The 21,475-nt window shown below is 39.7% G+C and overlaps 1 protein-coding gene across 2 annotated transcripts in view; it reads left to right on the top strand.

The window, feature by feature from the left end:
• The window catches only part of LOC132817531 (spermatogenesis-associated serine-rich protein 2-like), a 149,581-nt gene extending 136,232 nt beyond the window's left edge, over positions 1-13,349 (top strand). For both annotated transcript variants that reach the window (XM_060828024.1, XM_060828025.1), the window contains exons 9-12: positions 2,723-2,832; positions 4,848-4,950; positions 9,030-9,226; positions 11,323-13,349. In XM_060828024.1, coding sequence (XP_060684007.1) covers positions 2,723-2,832; positions 4,848-4,950; positions 9,030-9,226; positions 11,323-11,730 — 818 coding nt within the window. In that variant the 3' untranslated portion in view covers positions 11,731-13,349. The remainder of the gene's footprint in view (positions 1-2,722; positions 2,833-4,847; positions 4,951-9,029; positions 9,227-11,322) is intronic.
• Positions 13,350-21,475: the final 8,126 nt, after the last annotated feature.

The following is a 21,475-nucleotide window of genomic DNA, read 5'->3' on the forward strand; positions in this document are numbered from 1 at the left end:
TGAGACCCACTCATTGTCAAGTGCTGTTCTGCCGTCCTATTGCAAACACTGTAATTGTGCTCTTAGCATACCCAACCTTTCACCACTATTTGCAACTCATTCCCTCTCTTGTCTTGTGTAGTCACAAACAGCACCCACAGAGCCTCCACCATGAAAACACCATCCTCCTCCAGACATTACCTCTTTCTCCACCTAAACATCATTACAGTGTTGCGACAATTGAAGAGCCTGTCCAGCTCAGTGAAGAGATTACACATTATTCTGGTGAAACCGCTCCACTTAACATCCTCACCTACCAGTCGAACAGGTCTAAGCAGCTTATTGCTGAGAATTTCTAACACTTACTTCAAGCCTTGCTCAGCAATCACTTTTTACTTACTGCTGGAGGCGGACTGTATTTGAAAATAACCTTGGGAACCTTTCAGGGTTCTTTTTTCAAGACTTCACTCCATCAACACTTCCAGGAAATTATCATCTAAACAGGGTGCAGTCCGAGTGGCAGACTTTGTAGGTGTGTCAGGAGAAAGGTTTGGTTATGGAGGTCGTGGAGGGAAGAGAGGGCCAGATAGAGAGAGGAAATCCTCCGAACCTTCAGTGGGAGTGTGCGCAAGGTTTCCTGACTCTTGTTTGATTCTGTAACCACTAACTACTTGCTCATAGACAGGCTTTGAACAGTCAGGGAGTGAGTTACTTGCCATTAGATTTACAGATTTTGACCAACGCTTATAGCCACTGCTTCTAGGTTTCCACCATTCATTGGTTATTAGGAGATTTGAATCCCACTCAAACTCCTCTTAATGATCAACTTCCTTTGCCAATGTCACTAAACAACAAAAATGTCACTGAGTGAAATGCACGCACCTTTTTGTAACAATAATGGGGCAAAATTTGCTGTGGCAAAACATCTCAGAGTTTTTGGCATTTGGTCCTGCATGATTCAGCTTAAAATAATTTGTGGACACAACATAGCTGAAAGTGCCCATAATGATGTAATGTCAGAAACAAGGCATCTGGATCCTCACTGAACAGAAAAACACCATCTGAAGAACAGATTCCATATGTGAAATAGCTAACTTTCAGTGCCAGGGCAATTGATTGCCAATAATGAAGAAGTATCACACTGTTTAAAAAGATGCTTCTCCTGAAATATCTGACAGGGTTTTGTTTATATCCAGTGCCGCAATTACAGTCGTGAGTAAAGTAAAACTACACATGGAGTGGCACCAACATGGACAGAAACACTTGCACATTGACACTTGACTGAGCATCAGCTCCTTGTCTGCAGAGGCTGTGGGACTTATACATCAATGATAGTAAAGGCCGTTAGCCTTGTCATTCTTGTCAAATGGTAAAATCAAAGAGTTAAGACCATTTTTGAGAGATTTATTTGTCATCCTTGATTTCTATTTCAGGCATTTTGGCTTGCTTTAGAAAAGAATGGGGATTTGAAGTTTAGATTTATTGTGTCACCAAAGATGATCTGACAGAAGCTGTACACCCACTTAGTATGACAGACTTGTGGCATGGCCTCCGTAGTCCTGTGCATGGACAAACAGGTACAGGAGATTTTGAAAGAGTTGTGCTGAGTTCTTGGATTTGGCAAGAGTGTTGCTGCATCCTCATAGGAAGAGGAGAGGATTCAATGAGCACACAAGCTAGAATTGGTATTGGGGATTTCATTTTTGCACAGCCGTGTCCTCCAGGAGAGAGGTCAGAGGTAACTGATTGTGTTGCACTTAATGTGCATGCTTATCCTCCCACACCTGAATGGCAGGAGGTATGTTAAAGCTAAAGGATCTGCAAAGGAAGCTGGCAATATCAGAATGTGTGTGCTGATGATGTAGAATATCTTTTAGTTGTGAGTTCTGAGTGCCCGAACTGCTGATGGGTGAGTAATAAGGATATAGTGGGTAAGGAATGTGAGGGAGCAGTGGATAGAAGACACTTGTGGATGACTTTAACCACCTGTGTGAGATCAATCAACTATGAGTGGCATTTGTGTCAGGTCTTAAGTTCCACATAATGTGAGCAGAACTCTCTAGCCACCTCCTTCAAATCTGTCCTGAGGATGGTCTTTCAGATATTCCTAGGTCCTTTGCAGAACTGTGGCACCTCTTAAATCTCTCCCCCTCCATTTAAACCTGACAATATTATATCTGTGGCTGTGGAGTCCTTTCTCTACTCTGGGATACCATTTCCTTTGCTTAAAACTGCAGTGCTGGCATTCAGCAATAGCATCCTGCCCATCACTGAAGGTTCCCTTTAAGGGGGACAGACTGTCTTCAGAAATAGAAAGCTTTCCACATCACAAATGGTTAGCACACGCTGCTCATATCCTGTGGAATGCTGGATACTCCTTTGCTGTTCAAGGCTTTTAACTGGGTGCCCAACAATCATACAGAAAACAAACATGAGGCTGTTGAAATATAAAAGTCATGAACCTCTGTTGGAAGTGTGGAACCTGTTCGATCCAATCCTGCAATCAGGCAGTGAGGTAACTGACCAAATTTTCCAGCTTCCTACTTGCACCATCCCAACCAAAGGCAGAATATGAATTCTGTCCAAGTAAGAGCATGGACTCAATTGAAATCCCGGTAGAATACAGCGACTTGCTGGCTGCCTATTGTAGAGACGGAGTGTAAATCATGATCCCCAAGTTTAAAACTGCTGAAAGGTCAAGGGTCTTTGCTGATTTGAGTGAATTTTGTGTTGTGTTTCTCAGTGGAGATCCTGGATGCAAGACAGAGGAGAGCTGAGGAGTTGAAGAGATTGACAGATATGGCTATCCAGATGTCAGAATCCCAGCTTGCTGAACTTAGAGCAGAGATTAAGGTGAGTGACAGAAGGGACTGTTTACATCTTTAACTTTCCCCTTTGCCTGGTAAACTAGCAGCCCCTTTCCCACCCACTTGCATTTGTGTCTTACGCCCACTCCTCAACTACCAGCTTGATTGTGTAAAGATATAGTCATGTTTCAGTGTCAAAAATAAGTGAACTGCAGTGGAGAACCTTTCTACCAGCCATGGCTTGAGCAGCTCGATTGGAAACCAGGCCTTAAGCTAAGAACAGGCGCCATGGATCACCACCCATTTCGCACCCATCCTAGAAATAAGCTGAAACATTACTCCTGGGATTTCAACTGGAGTTTTACATTTGTTTTAAGTTCTGGTTCCCCACAGATCCTGTGTTCCAGCTTGAATTCTTACACAGATGTTGAATACTCAGTCCTTATTTGAAAATGTTTTTGCTGATACACAGTCACAACCAATTTTGAGCCAATTTATCTCCTGCCAAATGAGCTTTCTTGTCAAGGCTATAAGAAGCAATGGCTTCAGATTATTTGCATATTTCCAAATTCTGTCTCTGTTGCATATATTCAGTGAAAGGAGGACTTTGATGTAATTTAAGCAAAAACATTATAAACCATCACTGAAGACCTTTAAGTGCTTTACATAGGCATAAATGACTCGAGTGCTGGAAGATTTCTGCTCTCTTGCTCAGTGAAATTAGACACAACTTGTTGAGTTGGCCATGTCCTGAAAAAAATGATGAGAGAACTAGCATGAGGAGAAAAGAATGTACCTGATCTTGTCTTCACCAATCTATCTGTCACAAGTGTGTTTTTTTTTATCTGTGAGAGTACTGAAGGGAGTATTGAAGCACTGTAAAGGTGCAGCTGTCAAAACTTTAGCAAATGCTCCCTACTGTTTAGAAGAAGGACTTAGCATGGTCAACAAGTTGCATTCGCCATTGCTATTTACAGTGTCTTGGTTGAAACTGAGTGTCTGTCCAGTTTCATTCCTTTCTTTAGACATTGTAGTAGTTTGATAGGACTGAGTGTGGTTGATGATTTCAGATGGGCAGTTAAGAGTTAACCACACTGACATGGGTTTCAGAATCACTTGTAGGCCAGATCAAGTGTCAGATTTCCATCCCTAAAGGACATTAGTGAACCAGATGGGATTTTACAAAAATCAACAATGGTTACATGGTCATTATTATGTTAGCACTTAAATCCAGATTATGCTGAATTTGCATTTCTTCATTTGTCATTCAAAGTTATGAGACACCGCGGCAGCACATTTGAAGGCTTCTTCAACAGTACTTTCCAAACTTCAACATCTACCGTTTGTAGATATTGACGAGAGCAATGGACTCGGGGGAATACCACCATTTCAAATTTTTACTCTCCATTGGAGTGTTATGGCATTATTATGTCATTGTTTATGAATCAAAATCATAGAACTTGCTTCTGAACAGTACTAAGGATGTACCTTATCAACACGAGCTGCGTTGGTTCAACAAAGCAGCTCACCACCACCTTCTCAAGAGCAAATAATGTTGGGAAATAAATGCTGGTCTTTCCAATGACCTCGCATCCCATGTAAGAATAAAAATAATTTACTGTATAGTGTAGTGTAGTCACAAGAAACTGTCCAAAACAATGTACAGACATTATTGAAACAAGGTAATATAGCACAATTCAACTTTTGAACACAGTTCTTTCTGCTATATCTCTGTTATATATGGCACATTGAATTCATTTTTAATTATTGGGACAAAGGTGTTGCTGGCTCGGATTGAAATAATCAATCCCTAGTTGCCCTGTCTTTGACAAAATTGAGTGGATTGTAATATTTTTACAAGTGCTTTTAAGAGTCAGCCACATTGGTTTGGAACTGATATTATACATCATTTAGGATGTCATGCTGGTTTTGGGAAACACAGAATGCCCTAGGGGAGCAAAAGATGCTGTCATGTTTGTTTAAAAGATCACCTCTAGGTGTTTTGAGCACTGCAAATGACAATGCCTTGATTTTAACTGAAGTTTTATCTGTTCCAAACAGCAATTTGTAAGCGAACGCAAATATGACGAAGACCTGGGGAGATCAGCCCGATTCACTGGTAACATTGACAGTCTGCAAGCCCAGATTCAACGGTTTGGAGAAGGCAAGGAAATGGTCTATGGTTAGATAAAATGAGTTGAATACAAGAATTACAGAAAGTGACATGTTTCCTGTGAATGAGTCAGTTAGACCATTGTCATCAACACAGTTATGAAACAGTGGAGAGATTTTGTGGGTATAGCTTTACAGAGCATTAACAAAAGTACCTTGGGTTAATTTGACCATACACGCAGACAGAATTCTAGATTTTATCACAAGAATTGTAATCTGCTGTTGAGGTTAGCATGAAGGTCCTTCCTTCTCAACCTCATCCCTCGACTGAGGTGTAGTGATCCTTATGCTAAATCACCTCCAGAGGTCTCTCTCTCTCTAATGAGAGAGCAGTGCTATATTCCTCTGGGATGATGGTGAATTCACCTTTACTAAGGGATGGATTATGTGGCTTAGAACTAGTAAAGATTCACTCAGATGTTGCCTATTATGAGAAAGCACATATCTCAATGCCAAGTGAGATTACTGAAGTATTTAACATATTGAAGGGATAGTTTGGAGGAAATAGCTGACAGATTCCATCAGTTGAACAATGCAGCATTGGAGTGATAGATACAAAGTTATGAACTGATTTTTATGGAATCTCACTGACTCGGAGGCCAAATTGAAAATGCGTGCAACACAATTCCAAGATTTCTGTGCTGGGAGTTTTCACTTGTATAGGTGAGGATTTCAGGCTCCATTCCCCTGATCAGCTTCGCTCAGGCAGGGGTTGCCTTTTGGTACACCCACTGCACCTTTTGTGGAGTCGCACCAGCTTCAGAGGATTTGTGAACTATGACCTTGGTTTCGGAATTTTTTGAGATGTTCAAAAAGTTATGTCCCTTCTGCCCCCCTCCATTAATCTTCTGCATAGTACATGCCCACTCATGCAAGTACACTTTAGAACCAATAAAACTACATCAAGTATTGAACTGCGCTGCAAAAACACTAATGTGGGCAGCACGATGGCACAGTGGTTAGCCCTGCTGCCTCACAGCGCCAGAGACCCAGGTTCAATTCCCGCCTCAGGCGACTGACTGTGTGGAATTTGCACATTCTCCCTGTGTCTGCGTGGATTTCTGGGTGCTCCGGTTTCCTCCCACAGTCCAAAAATGTGCAGGTTAGGTGAATTGGCCATGCTAAATTGCCCGTAGTATTAGGTGCAGGGGTAAATGTAGGGGAATGGGTCTGGGTGGGTGCGCTTCGGCAGGTCGGTGTGGACTTGTTGGGACAAAGAGCCTGTTTCCATGCTGTAAATAATCTAATCTAATTCACAAATCTATTCTGGAAAGAAACGACTGCACTTACAATCCTATAAAAGGGTTAATCAAACAGAGCTATCAAAAGATCAATAACAAAAGATATCCTCATTGTGCACATCTTAATCTGCAGTGCAAAAGTAAGTACATGCATGTTCAAATAAATAATAACTTAGTATAACGTAATGAAAATGTCAATCTATCAAGGCAAAGACTCCACTTCAGTCTGTTTAAGTAGATACCTTGCTGAGCTAATCCATTACTGAGTCTTGGAGTTTATCCAAGCTTTTATAATAAGGCTCTTCTGAGTAAGGATGTTGATGCATTCATGAAGTCCCATTAAACTGAGACAGGCCTTCTGACCAGCCCACCGCGACTCTCACCTGCCTCAGTGGTTATCTCTGAACACCCTCTACAAGCACCTACCTTCCCTGAATGTCCCTTTTAAAAGAGACATATCTAACAAGGTGGGAAATTACTGATGCTAGCTGGAATAGCGAAAAGCTGAAAATGTGCAGGTCAGGATGAAGGGCTTTTGCCCGAAACGTCGAATTTCCTGTTCCTTGGATGCTGCATGACCTGCTGCGCTTTAACCAGCAACACATTTTCAGCTCTGATCTCCAGCATCTGCAGACCTCACTTTTTACTGGAATAGCGAAAATCCAGGCTGAAAAGATGTGGAACAGGAAGTAAGAAGAAGTGCTTCATATGAAGTTGAGAAGATTTGAAGTTCACTTCTAAGGTCAATGGTTGAGGTAGAAACTTTACTAACATTCATGGTTGGGTTAGATAGGGAACGTAAGACAACAGACATGAAGGGAGTTGGGGTAAAAGGTGGATAAATGTGATAAAATCCGTTTGTTTGACAAAGGGGCAAAACTGATTTAGGTTGGTTTGATCAATTAGGGTATTTTCTGCCTTGGAAGTTATGTATATTTCTGCAGAACTTTAATTAGTATGTAATAATGGAGATGTGTATTATTTCAGATCTATTGCAGGAAAAATGACAATCGGTTCTTATGTCACACCTTCAAACTATTAAAGTCAATGTAGAGAAAAAGATAGGAACGGAAGTAGGCCACTTGGTCCATCATTTTGCCTCTCGGATTCAACACTAAACTCCTAACTCTTTAAGTTATTTCCCGCTTCTCTTAATTCTTCGGGGGGTCTGTCTGTCTTCAATTTTCTTAACCCTACGCATGCTTCCTTTTTCTTTTTGACCAAGCTCACAATTTCTCTTATAGGCGAAAGTTCCTGAGTCTTATTATCCTTACCCTTCATTTTCACAGCAATATGCTCACCCTGAACTCTAATCAATTGGCCTTTAAAAGATTCCTACATGCCAGATGTGGATTTATCCTCAAACAGCCACTCTTAATCTATATTTCCCAGTTGCTGTGTAATATTCTGGTAGTTAGCCGTTCCCCCAGTTTAATACTTACACCTGAGGACTACTCTTCTCCTTATCCATAAGAAATTAAAACTTACGGAATCATGGTTAGTGTTCCTGAAATGCTACCCCATTAAAATGTCAATCACCGGACCAAGCCTATTCCCCAACAGGTTTCGTATGGCCCCTTTCCTAGTTGGACATTTTACATATTACTTCACAAAGCAATCCTGGACACGTCTTACAGACTTTTCCCTCATCCAAGCTCCTGGCACTAATCGAGTTTCAGTCAATATAGGGGAAGTTAGAATCCCCCACCACAACATGCTGTGACATAATTGTAATTTATTTTACACTAATATCAGTCTTCTACTTAACAAGCTAGTTTTAAGTGAGAAAACACTTTAGAAATTAGAAATACTTGCTAATCCTATTCACAAATGCTTTCCCTGCAATTGCATCACTAAATAGTTTGTGACATCACTCCACTCCAAGTATTACTGAAGAGCTGGAGGGTTTACATCTCGATGGAAACTTTAGTCACAAGACCTTTTTCTGCTCAGCATTGAATTCCCACTTTGAATAAAATTGCCAGATATGCTTACTTTCCTTTGTCTCACTCAAGTGAAGTCTGCTTCACACTGACAATGCTCCTTACTAACCATGCAGTTTAAAAATTCCTTTCTTATACTGAACTGCTGTGAGTCACTTTTTAGCAACAGGTCCTTTTCTAGTTGTGAATTGCACTTTCGGGAAATGGATTTCAGGTACTTGATAGAAACCTGCACCATCTGTCCTATTATTCAGTCTCTCTTCCCTCTGTCTATCCATCTACCTGTCTGTCATGTGTATTAGATTAGATTACTTACAGTGTGGAAACAGGCCCTTCGGCCCAACAAGTCCACACCGACCCGCTGAAGCGTATTTTGTTTCAAAATAGTGAAAAGTGTTGTATAGTGTCGCCACTCAACTGCAAAATAAACGAAAACATAGAACATAAAGGCAGAAAAGTAAAGAACTTTACAGTCCTTCTTGTTAAATGTTCCACCACGGACTATCAGCCTGGCAGTCAGCCACATGACCCCTGTGCTGCACACTGGAACATGAATTGCCATTGTTTAGCACCAACTTGTCTCCATTGTGCGCCCACCACTATGAGTCCTCACTACACCTTGCCAATGCAGCTGCCACCAATCCTGTCAGGTACTGCACCGGCCCAAACTGGACTCTAACCTCCTCAAAGGCTAAATCTGGCTTTTACTTCAAAGTTGGACTTGGAAAATATCTACAAGTTGAATTTCCACCTTGAACAAAGTTACCAATTTCCAACCTTTGAAAAACCAAATGGTAATTCTTTGATGTGATTTAAGAGAAAAGTCATTCTTGCTCTAAAACTGGATGTTTAAAGCATTTTTTTGAAAACATCTTTTTTCTGTGCAGTATCACATCCAAAGAATAACTACTCTACAAGACTGCAGTGCTCCTTCTCATTGAGTCCAACACATCTGAATCCTCAAGGCAGTTCTAATAATGTTCCTTCAGGGCCATCTTCACTTGCTGCATTATCATCAGTCAATTCTAAAGCAGTGAATTCCAGGGACAATTCTAGCATTCAGAAGGTACCTGCAGACAGACCGGTAAGATCGTCACATTAACATTGTTATTGCTATCTTTCTTTTCTACCAGGTTTTGAAATACTATTATAGCCCGTACAAAATGATGGTGATTTGGTATGTTAGCCTTTATTGTTAAAACTCCAAAGAGCTTGTTGATAAAGGATTGAAACGGAGCCCATCTTTACACTTTCACGTTTATTTGCAGCGTTATACAATACAAGTATATACACCTCATAACTCAACAACTAGTTTTCATCTGTTTCGACCTAGAGTGGCTGAGTGCCCAGTTCATACCCAACACCTGCATACTATTAAGCACAAATAATATGCAAATAACATTTAGAATTTGAATTTGATTCCAGCCCATGATAATGAGACAAAAGCTTTCTGTAAGAACACTGAAAGGATATCTTGTGACTGATTTGAATAATTTAAATATCGTTCTTTGGACTACAGCTTCTTCCCAAACGTGGTTTGATATTAAATCAGCCATGTCAATTACTGGCAGATTAATACTTGGACATTATGGAAATAATCTTAGTCATTACCATACTTATATGAGGTAGAAGAGCCTTGTTGGATCAGAGAGCACCTATTATTACTAGCAATGGCACTAGGGTTTGATAGTTTGGACACACACATTGTTGAGGGGATCTATCACTACACCTGAATTGTGACCATCTAAGATCCCTTGATCTTGGGTCTCACTTTCCTGACTCACACAGCACCTGAGCATATTGGGCACCTTCTAAAAATGGCACAATGGAAGATCAGGCAGCGGCTAGTGCCTCCGAGAACTTCAGATAAATGAAAAGGAACCTTTAATCAGGAAACAAGACCCAAGCAGGAAGACAAAACAGGCCAGGCAAGAAATGAAAACTAAGTCAGAAAGTCACAACAATAATTGCTGTAGGGGAGAACATCAGCAATCCTGCTCTGGGTTTAAATAAGTATCTTTTTATAAAGTCCTCACGTCTAGTCACAGCAGAAGGGCTGCATGTTAGGCTGCATGGAGATTGTTTTTTCCTGATTGCAATCTAAGACCAAATCAATAATGCAGTTGAGCATCAAAGAGAGTCCAAAGTTGGGCCTGTCATTTACTAACACAAGGAGGCTATTATTTATCTCAAGTGGGAGCACTCTTACACTTCTGAATTTATAGGCCTTTCTATCTTGAGGACCATGAGAGAAAAATAATTTAATGCCATCCAGACAACGTGATAGGTTCACATTTAAAGGTCCTTCAGCTCATTTGGTCTTGCCTTTCCAGAATACTAAGTTTTTACCTTACTTTCATACTAACTAGTTTTATCTTATCTAAGTAAAAGTTATAATAGTACAGATTCTATAATTGCTGTACAGCACTGAGCGGTAAACCTAAATAATAGATTCTACAATCATCAACTCCCGTCATTATATTAGTTAGAAAGGAATAATACAAAAGTTCTGCCAATAGTCCTGACATCCAAATAAAATAAAGGACTGTGGACACTGGAAATCTGAAACAAAATCAGAAAGTGCTGGAGAAACTTAGCAGCTCTGGCAGCATCCGCACAGAGATGAACAGAGTTAGTGTTCTGGTGAAGGCTCACTGGACTTGAAACATCAACTCATTTTGTCCATATACAGGTGCTGCTAGTCCTGCTGAATTTCTCCAGCACTTTTTGTATTTGGTCCTGGCCAACTTCTGGTCCCGGCCAAATTCTGGTCCCTTGTTCACTAACCTTTAAACCACGACCTTTCACAAGCAGGATCTAGCCACAGGGGAAGAAATGGAGGGCCTGATGGTTTAGGAAAGAGGAGAGGTTATTTTAAAACTCTAGCTTTTCACAGATTATGCGTACTTGAGAAAAAATCCACAATGACAAGTGATAGCCTATTTGCACATTAAAAGGAAAGCTGACATAATTTTACATTGTACACTTTGCAGTGTTTTAGAAACCAAATGCTCCTACTCCTTCCTCTTTGCCATGTGAATTAGAACCCTGCTTTTATTTTAAATCAAGTGTAATACTTGGTCTTGTTTTAGGACAAAAGACACGGAATCTCCGAGATGTACAATTGTGTTCTTTGCTGCTGATAAATACTTGTTTTTCCTTTCTCACCCTTTCATGTAGCATTATCATCGTAATGGCCCATCTGGTCAAAGACGAGGATTGAATTCCCGAGCGCAAGGCCTCAGGCTCAATGAAAATCATCTTCCTGGAAGATCAGATGAGTGTAGGAACAGGAGCCGAAAGGGACGTGCCCAAGATGGCTTTAGGAACCAGAATCAACACAGCAAATCTAAGCATCAGAGTTCATCTTCTGATGTAGACAAACTGCTACCAACAGATTCTACTTCTAACAGTACTGTACTGCCAGTTCAAATGAACACCAACTCAGCAACCCCTGAACTAGCTACCACTATATCTGTAGTTCTCAGTGACAGAGTTTCCCAGTATAGATCATGTCCCATAAAACCAGAAACATCTGTTGATACTAAAGTGTTGTCTTTACCTAATAGAATGACTGCAGTAGCTTAATTTATTTGCAGTAGCATTCATAATTTACATTTATGCAATTTCTGCCAATTTAAGACTTGAAAAAATTATTATTTTCTTGACTTGGATAAAAAAAATGAATGTAGGCCTTTTATTGCTGAAAATTGCATTTATCGAGTGAAGAGTTTTAAGTAGGTAATACAGAAAGTTTTAATTATAATTTTGGGAGGAGGAAGCGAATGAAAAGCCTTGAAAGGGCATTAAACCTATAAATTCAATTATTGAAGTTGCAATGATTTAATACGTAGACCATTCATGAAAAATTTTGGGATGCAATTTTATCTTTTGAAAATTATGCCCTCACATCATGTTCACCAAACAGCCAATAACAATGATCAAGCATTGTTTTGTTGAGGACTGCCCCTTTAACAAAAAGTTACCTTGATGACATTATTCATTCTTAGCAACACTGCTAAGGCATTTTAACAAAGCTAGTTAGTAGCGTTCTACAGCAATGAATGGTTTAAAATCTGATAGAAAATGTCAAAATTCCAGTGAAGATTCAGACCACTTTTTTTTAAAAGTCCCTTTGATTTCTGGCACCCTTATGACTTTTCTAGTTCACTTTGTCATGGTTTCAGAGATCAGGTGACCACCTTTATCTCTTGATTCAGGTCGCTAATTCTGTAAAGAGAGCTCTGAGGAGTGAATAGAGTGTCTACATTATACCTTCCAACTTCACAAACCCAGTGGTCACCTAGGAACATGTTGACTGAAATTATGGTGACTTATGTGAGGCATTCACCTTCAGTGTTAGGAAAAAAATTACATTTCCTATCAGAAAATGTATATTTTTGTTTACCTGCATTCCTTCTCTAAATTGACACATGATACAACAAATATTATGAGATTATTTTAAAACTTCTGTAAGGAAATAGACAAGGAAATCATTGTATTGTATAAGTACCACATACATGGAAAGCATATACATATTATATATGAGGACAGGTGCAATCCCATGGACATCCTGTTCATATCAAGCAATTTTTAAAAATCATTATTTGGCTCTACCATAGAAATGCAGTTCGAAACTGTGACTTACAAGTCATAATTAAACTTTCTATGTTTGTAACTTCTGGTGCTAGCAGATGTTAAAGCTCCCATTTTGTTTGTATCATAGGAAGAAACTGGTATGATAATTTTGAATGTTAAAGGACCATCTTTCCTCCTCACGGTTTACTGTTAAATCTCACTTTTCCTTAAACGGTTTGACGTAAATCAATGGAAAACCATACAACTTTAAATGTTTCACGTTATTTTACACTAAATATTACTATATAGTCAATTTCTGAATTGTGAACATCCTCTATTGAACTTGGAAATATAGCAGTTATGTAAAGATTCCACTTGAGATTCCATAGTTGGTACAATAGCAAAACATCAAGCCTTAGTGCTGACTCTGAATGTTAATTTCAATATTTCCAACTTAAAGAAAAATCAACAGAAGCATACTCAGGAATCATTTTTCATGGATCATGGATCACAGTGATAATTTTGTTTGGTTTATTATTTCCCAGGTTAAAAAGCTAATATATTTTTGCTCCCCAGAGTTTCAATTAAATAATAATTATAAATCTGCCAAGATATTTTAAAATTCCTGTAAATAATTAAAATTTGCACATAAAAACAGGAATTGGTTCTGCATTCACCAATTGTTGATTTGGATGATTAAAATATAATCATGGTCTCACTTAGTAAAAGTGCCTTGAATAATATAGAGTCATTAAGTGAATGTTTCAAACAAATGGACAAAAAATTAATTAGAAGATCCTAATTTGAACTAAGTAGTAATTGAAATATGTCATGTAATAGGATTTCAATTCAGCTAAGTCTCTAGGCCTATCTTTGTAGCTGCGGCTAGTGAATGCAAGAATGAGTTATGATGCATACTGCTGCTTCATATTCCACCCAACATGTTTACCAAGTGTGCATCTTAAACTTAGGGCACCTCTATAACATGGCATGACTGTCAGACTTGATGTTGGTTGTCCAACATGTCTTGCATTCACTGGCATGAATTGTTTATCTTGTATCTTAGGTTTAATCTAAAATGTAAGTAGACAAACAGGGTACAATGTTAGCCCACTTAAGTGTCTTATATGTGCTTCTTTTTAATTAGTGAGGCGACTCGCAGAACAAATTCAGTCTTAAACTGAGTTGAGCCATCTGTCATGAAAACTTAATCTCATTTAAAAATAAATCTCATGTTTGATTTCAAAAAAGCTTGTTTCATCCCTGGAAAACTGCTAATAACTGATGGGCTATATGGGCCTCGTCAGAATTAATTATCTGAAGCTGTAAATGCAATACAGGTGAATTCCTTAAAGAACGAGGATGGTTATCAATCTTTTGTATATTCTCAGCTTTAAATATACAATTTACACTGCTTAAAATTATTTTCTTTTAATCTGCTTTCCAATCAGTTTATGATGTTTTTGTTGGTATGATGGTTGAAGACTAATGGACGTAAATCTTCACTTAATGGTCCATTTAAGGATAACCATGAACATGAACCTGGAAATGATACTACCTTTCCAGTTTCAGTCAAAAAGAAAAGAGAATCTTGTGTTTCATCAATCTGACTGCATTTGTCTATTTTTAAAATATCCGTCTCAGAGGGAAGCCATTGCTGGGTCTTAGTGCTGCCTATTCTGGGAAAATTGACATTGTGGAATGTGGCTTACACAATGCAGAAGCTTATCTTATTGTAGAGACTTTTACTTCATGAAGCAAATGGGACAAAACTTTTTGCACCAAAACTACCATATGAAAAACAAATTGCAAAACCCAACAGGATCAGACAGCAATCATCATATGCCAGCACTAGACAACACTCACACCATTAACTGGTTGATAACTAAAATTTCCTTGAACAACTGCAGCAAGAACTGAAGAAATTACAATATGGCAAGTGTACTGCTCACATTGATTATTTATCAAGGCAGGAGTACATTGGGTTGGAATAAACCCATTTTTTGTCGTTCCCACCACTTATAGTACTACTTGAGTCATAAGCTAACTGTTCCCATTTGAAGTATTGGAGACTTTCAATCTCAGAAACAATTTGTTGTGTTATACTGATGTGTGTTTGCTGATAAAGTCCTATTATTTGTACTCCTGTGTTAAGTTACAAACTTAGCTTTGCACAATAATGACGAAAAGTGACTCTTTAATTTCATCATACAAGTCACAACAACATTGTCATTTTAGTAAGGAGATGATGAATGCCAAAAGTAATATTGTATCTGTCAATATTGCTGCTTCAAGAATTAGTTTCAGTAATACATCCAGTGTGAGAGAACTATCTGTAACAGGTTGAAGAATTACAGCACAGGTTAAATGATTTTACTCATTTGCAGTCCAGAATCAGTGGGCCTCTGCTACAATCTCTGAGATTTGCAAGTATAGTTTTGATTAAGTCAACTGAACTGATCTATCCAGCTGTTGTACTAAAAGCCATGAACATCTGCCAACATAATCAAATGATTTTATATACAAAATTATTTTTACTATTTCTCAAATACTAAATTATTATCCAGTCTAGTATTCCTAGCTTGGCTACAGCATTTATAGTTGTTGCTTTGCGGAACAATCTTGCACCCTTAGCAAAGATTACAAACAAACTGTCTTGAGGTCTGCCTGTAACCTGTCTGCAAATGTGTTCACTGATTCATTTTAGTTCAAAAGAAAACTTAAATAAATGTTCATATATCATTCATTCTGAAACTGATGTCGGTGTTTTCTGTGGTGTTTCGGTTTATAATATAATAAGTGAAAAGGTTTTAAAGTTTTAAATGGGTAGGCATTCAAACTTCTTACCTCTGAGAAAACTAAGGGTTATCTTGATGAAAGCTTCTAAAAATTGTCTTTTAATGCAAATACTGGAATGGTTTTCAGGGAGACCAGTTGAGGCAACAGTTCAAAAAGATGGGGATGTGTGTTTCTGTAGATGCATGTCCAAGTTAAGGTAGAATTTTTATTTATTTAGCAAATTGCCCACTCTCAGGTTGTCCCAAGTTCTTCACAGTTAATGGACTACTTTTAAATCACTGTTAGCTAAATAAAGATATCAGCCAGTTTGTTCATGGCAAAAAACATCTTTTGGTGGTGTTGGTTGAGGGACTATTGACCAGGATTGTAGAAAAGGTCTTGATTGTATTAAGAGAGCTTCAGCTTAAGATGTCAGACAAAGACTGTTTAATGTGCTGCAGAGGAAATCACTCCCAAGTTCTGGTTCGAGCAGAGTGCTGTCACAATTTCTCTTTTTCTACTGAGTCTAAGGACCTATTTGGTTAACTGTGGAAGAGATTGAACCATTTGACAAGAGTCAAAAATAGACTTCTCTTGTGGATTCATTGTATGATTGCAATAGGTACAAGTTACATAGTCTAATTTTTTTTCTTACTTCCTAAGCAATCTGTTCGTTTAAGCTATCACACAACACTGGAGTAGGTGGGACTTGAACCCAGACCTTCTGGTCCAAAAGTAGGGACACTACCGCAGTGCCACAAAATGACTAAGTAGCCAATTAAGTGCCACTAGTGACACATCTGCCTGCATTGGGAACTTGACTGAGACTGCCCTTTTCCCCACACAAAACTGTACGACATCATTGGATTGAGTGGAGCTTACTGCACCCTCCAACTTAACCCTTTCAGAAATATTAACTCTTCCAGAAACATTACCTTACAGCAACATCTACCTCCAAGTTTTATTTCTCCCCATTGTTAACATTTGTACCTTTGATATTTAACTGCATTTGCATTTCTCACAACTCCAAGTGTCCCAAGCCTTTGACTTTAGAAATTCAGACAGTCTCAAAGTTTAACAATTCTGCAAGACTGCATTTTCTTCATATTTGATCATTGATCAAGTTTCGTTGATCTTTAAAGGACTGTAGATTGCTTAAGGAATGTAGATTCTGATTTTGATTTTGACTGCTCTGTAAATCATTGCTGTGCTGGAGGATCTTGTGTCTGCAAGAAGGCATTTGTGGAGAATATTGTTCTTTTTAAACCGAGCAATTGATCCATTACTTTATCTGGAGGACTCTTAATTTTTCAAATTTCCTTTGCAGAGGAACACTTCCTGCTGTCTCAAGTCGTTGTCTGATAACATTATATGGGGGACATTTAGTCTTTTGGATTTCCATTATGGAAGAAAACTGCTGTGGGAACAATATTTTCAGTTTTGTAGTTTCCTGACCATAAAAGGCCTAATGGTATTCTCCGCTATGTACATAATAGGGGTAACCTGTTGTTTATGATTTTGTCCCATATTTGAGGCACTTGTCCTGTGTCCACTGACTTTACGTAGCTGGGCCCTTGCTTGTTCCATACTTTCACTCTTTCTTTCATTAATGCATGAGAAACATGACCCTCGCTGTTCACATCCTGCTCTCTCAGAACAACCACAGGCTCTCACTTTCACAGGATTGCCTGATCCCCAAAACCCTCTCCATGTGTCAAAGAGTAACTTTGTTTATTTACTGAAAGTCTGTCACACTCCTCACGGATGGAAATTTAATATAGATGCAAAGAAATGACACAAATTTTATACAATATTAGAGTGGTGCTGGAAAAGCACAGCATGTCAGGCAGCATCCAAGAAACAGGGAAATCGATGTTTTGGGTGAAAGCCCTTCATCAGGAATCACGATCAAGGGCTTTTGAATGAAATGTCGATTTTCCTGCTCCTCGGATGCTGCCTGACCTGCTGTGCTTTTCCAGCACCACTCTAATCTAGACTCTGATCTCCAGCATCTGCAGTCTTCACTTTCACCTACAGATTTTATACAGCCTATTTTTAGACTCCCAGTGAAATGCCAGATGTAGTCCATGTCCTCATTCTTCCCTGGAAAAACTGGAAGGAAATCAACAGATGGAAAAGATGTGCTGAACATTTGCTGGGAGGTTGCTCAGGATACTAAGAGCCACTTCACTCATCAGTAGATCATGGTGGCTCGGTGGTTAGCACGGCTGGCTCACAGTGCCAGGGACCCGGGCTTGTTTCCTGCCTCAGGCGATTGTTTGTGTGGAGTTTGCATGTCCTCCCCGTGTCTGAGTGGGTTTCCTCCCACAATTCAAAAATGTGCAAGTCAGGTGAATTGACCATGTTAAATTGCCTCCAGTGACCGGTGCATTAGTCATGGGTAAATGTAGGTAAATGGGTCTGGGTGGGTTACTCTTTGGAGGGTCGGTGTGGACTTGTTGGGCCGAAGACTCTGTTTCCATACTGTAAGTAATCTATTCTAATGGCAGCAGAGGGATGTGGGTGAAGGGAGAACACCAAGGTCTCAGTCAGCAGCACCTAATGGAGTGGGCACCAAAATACAAGCAAAAAGGAACTAAACTCATGATTCCATTATTTATCTTATTCTTAAGTGATAAAATCTATTGGAGTCTAACATTTAACTTAGTGCAATAAGTAGTAGTGAGAAGATACATTAATTTATTTCCTAAGGTTTAATGCTTTATGATTTAAAAGGCACTGGATTGAAACATGAATAGGAAAGGTTTAGTGGCATTTGGGCCTAATACTCGCAAATTGTAGTAGGTCAGTTGAGCATATCTTGTTGGCATGGATGAGTTGGACCAAAGGCTCTGTTTCCATGCTGTATAACTCAATTACTTTATGATTCTCTGACTGGGAAAAAGGATGAAACCTCCTGTTCGTCATCAGAGACATATCCAATTAATCCATAGTCTTACTCCATTTAAATTAGTTTACAGGTATTATAGACATGATTCCCCCAAAATATATTAAAAAGATAGCCTAAACCAGGACTTCTTTCTTACTTTAAAGGTAAATGTCAGGTGCTGTATTTGAGATGCAAATCAATTGGTCAAACTAAAGAACAAAGAACATCACAACACAGGAACACGCCCTTTGGCCCTTGCGGCCCTATCTAAATTTGCTGCCTATTTTATAAGGATCTGTATTCTTTTGCTCCATTCATGTATCTGTCTAGATACATCTTGAATGATGCTATTGTTCCCAGCCCTACCACCTCTGCTGGTGATGCATTCCAGCAACCCCCCCACCGCATAAAAAACTTTCCATGTAGATCTCCTCTCAACCTTTCCCCTCTCACTTTGAACTCGTGACTCCTAATAACTGAGTCCTCCACTCTGGGAAAAAGTTTCTTGCCATCCACACTGCCTACACCTTTCATGATTTTGTCTGCCTCAGTCAGGTACCCCCTCAACCACCTTCATTCCAATGAAAATGATCCTAATCTACTCAACCTCTCCTCATAGCTAGCACCCTCAATACCAAGCAACGTCCTGGTGAACCTCCTCTGTGCCCTCTCCACATCCTTTGGGTAATGCAGTGACCAGAACTGTATGCAGTATTCCAAATGTGGCTGAACCAAAATCTTATACAATTGTAACATGACCTGCCAACTCTTGTACTCAATACCCTGTCTGATGAAGGAAAGCATGCTGTATATCTTCTTGACCACTCTACTGACCTGCGTTGCCACCTTCAGGGAACAATGGACCTCAACATCCAGATTTCTCTGTACATCAATTTTCCTCAGGACTTTTCCATTTACTGTATAGTTCACTCTGGAATTGCATCTTCCAAAATGCATCATCTCGCATTTGTCCGGATTGAACTCCATCTGCTATTTCTCTGCCCAACTCTCCAATCTATCTATATTCTGCTGTATTCTCTGACAGTCCCTTTCACTGTCTGCAACTCCACTAATCTTAGTGTCATCTGCAAACTTGCTAATAAGGCAACCTACACCTTCCTCCAAATCATTTATGTATATCAAAAACAACAGTGGTCCCAGCCAGGATCCCTGGGGCTCACCACTGGTCAGAGGTCTCCATTTTGAGAAGCTCCCTTCCACTACTACTCTCTGTCTCCTATTGTCCAACCAATTCTCTATCCATCTAGCTAGAACACCCTGGACCCCATGTGACTTCACCTTCTTCATCAGCCTACCATAGGAAACCTGATCAAATGTCTTACTAAAGTCCATGTATATGGCATCCGTATCCCTTTCCTCATCAATCAACTTTATCACTTCTTCAAAAAATTCAATTAGGTTTGAAAGACATGACCTTACCTGCACAAAACCATGCTGCCTATCACTGATAAGCCCATTTTCTTCCAAACGGGTATATATTCTATCCTTTAGTATCTTCTCCAGTAGCTTCCCTACCTGTGACGTCAGGATCACAAGTCTGTAATTACCTGAATTATCCCTGCTACCCTTCTTAAATAAGGGGACAACATTAGCAATTCTCCAGTTCTCTGGGACCTCCGCCATTTTCAAGGATGCTGCAAAGATATCTGTTAAAGTCCCAGCTATTTCCCTCTCTCTTCCCTTAGTAAGTTGGGATAGATCCCATCAAGCCTGGGGACTTGTCTAATGCCTTTTCAAATACACAACCCTTCCTCCCTCCTTATGCCGACTTGACCTAGAGTAATCAATGATCTATCCTGAACCTCAACATCCGCCATGTCCCTCTCATCAGTGAATACCGATGTAAAGTACTCATAAAGAATCTCCACCCATTTTCACTGACTCCACACGTTTGTCCTTGAGTGTGTCAACCCTTTCCCTCATTATTCCCTTGCTCCTTATATATGTATAAAAGTCTTTGGGGTTTTCCTTAACTCTGCTAGCTAAGGATATCTCATGACATTTAGGGTGCTATGGTGGGCTTAGCGGTTAGCACTACCACCTCAAGGTGCCAGGGACCCGGGTTCGATTCCAGCCTCAGGTGACTGTCTGTGTGGAGTTTGCACATTCTCCCTGTGTCTGCGTGGGTGTGCTCTGATTTCGTCGCACAATCCAAACGTGTGCAGATCAGGTGAATTGGCCATGCTAAACTGCCTGTGGTGTTTGGTGCATTAGTCAGGGGTAAATATAGGGTTGGGGTGGGTTACTCTTCATAGGTTGGTGTGGGGCCTGCTTTCATACTTTTGGGAATCTAATCTAATCTCTTTTAGCCCTCTTAATTCCTCATTTCAAATTGGTCCTACATTCCCGATATTCTTCCAAAGGTTCTTTTGACCTGAGTCACTTAGACCTTATGTACGCATCCTTTTTCCTCTTAGCTAGTCTCACAATTTCACTTGTCATCCATGGTTCCCTAATCTTGCCATTTCTACCCCTCATTTTCACAGGAACATATCTCTCCTGAACTCTAATCAACCTCTCTTTAAAAGCCTCCCACATATCGAATGTCTTTTTCCCTTCAAACAGCTACTCCCCATCTATATTCCCCAGCTCCTGCTGAATTTTGGTATAATTGGCCTTTCCCCAACTTAGCACTCTTCCTTTAGGACCACTGTCATCTTTGTCCATGCGTATCCTAAAACTTATGGAATTGTGATCACTATTCCCAAAGTAATCCCCCATTGAAACTTCAAACACCTGGCTGGGCTCATTTCCTAACACCAGGTCCAGTATGGCCCTTTCATGAGTTGGACTATTTGCATACTGCTCTAGAAAATCCTCCTGGATGCTCCTTCCAAACTTTGCTCCATCCAATCCTCAAACACTAAGTGAATCCCAGTCAACGTTGGGAAAATTAAAATCTCCTATCACCACCCTGTTGCTCCTAGATCTTTCCATTATCTCTCTACATATTTGTATCTCTATCTCACATTCATTGTTGGGAGGCCTGTAGTACAATCCCAACATTGTTACCACACCCTTCCTATTTCTGAGCTCAGTCCATATTGCCTCACTGCTTGAGTCATC

This window comes from Hemiscyllium ocellatum, chromosome 7, assembly GCF_020745735.1.
Source record: "Hemiscyllium ocellatum isolate sHemOce1 chromosome 7, sHemOce1.pat.X.cur, whole genome shotgun sequence".
Taxonomy (NCBI): Eukaryota; Metazoa; Chordata; class Chondrichthyes; order Orectolobiformes; family Hemiscylliidae; genus Hemiscyllium; species Hemiscyllium ocellatum.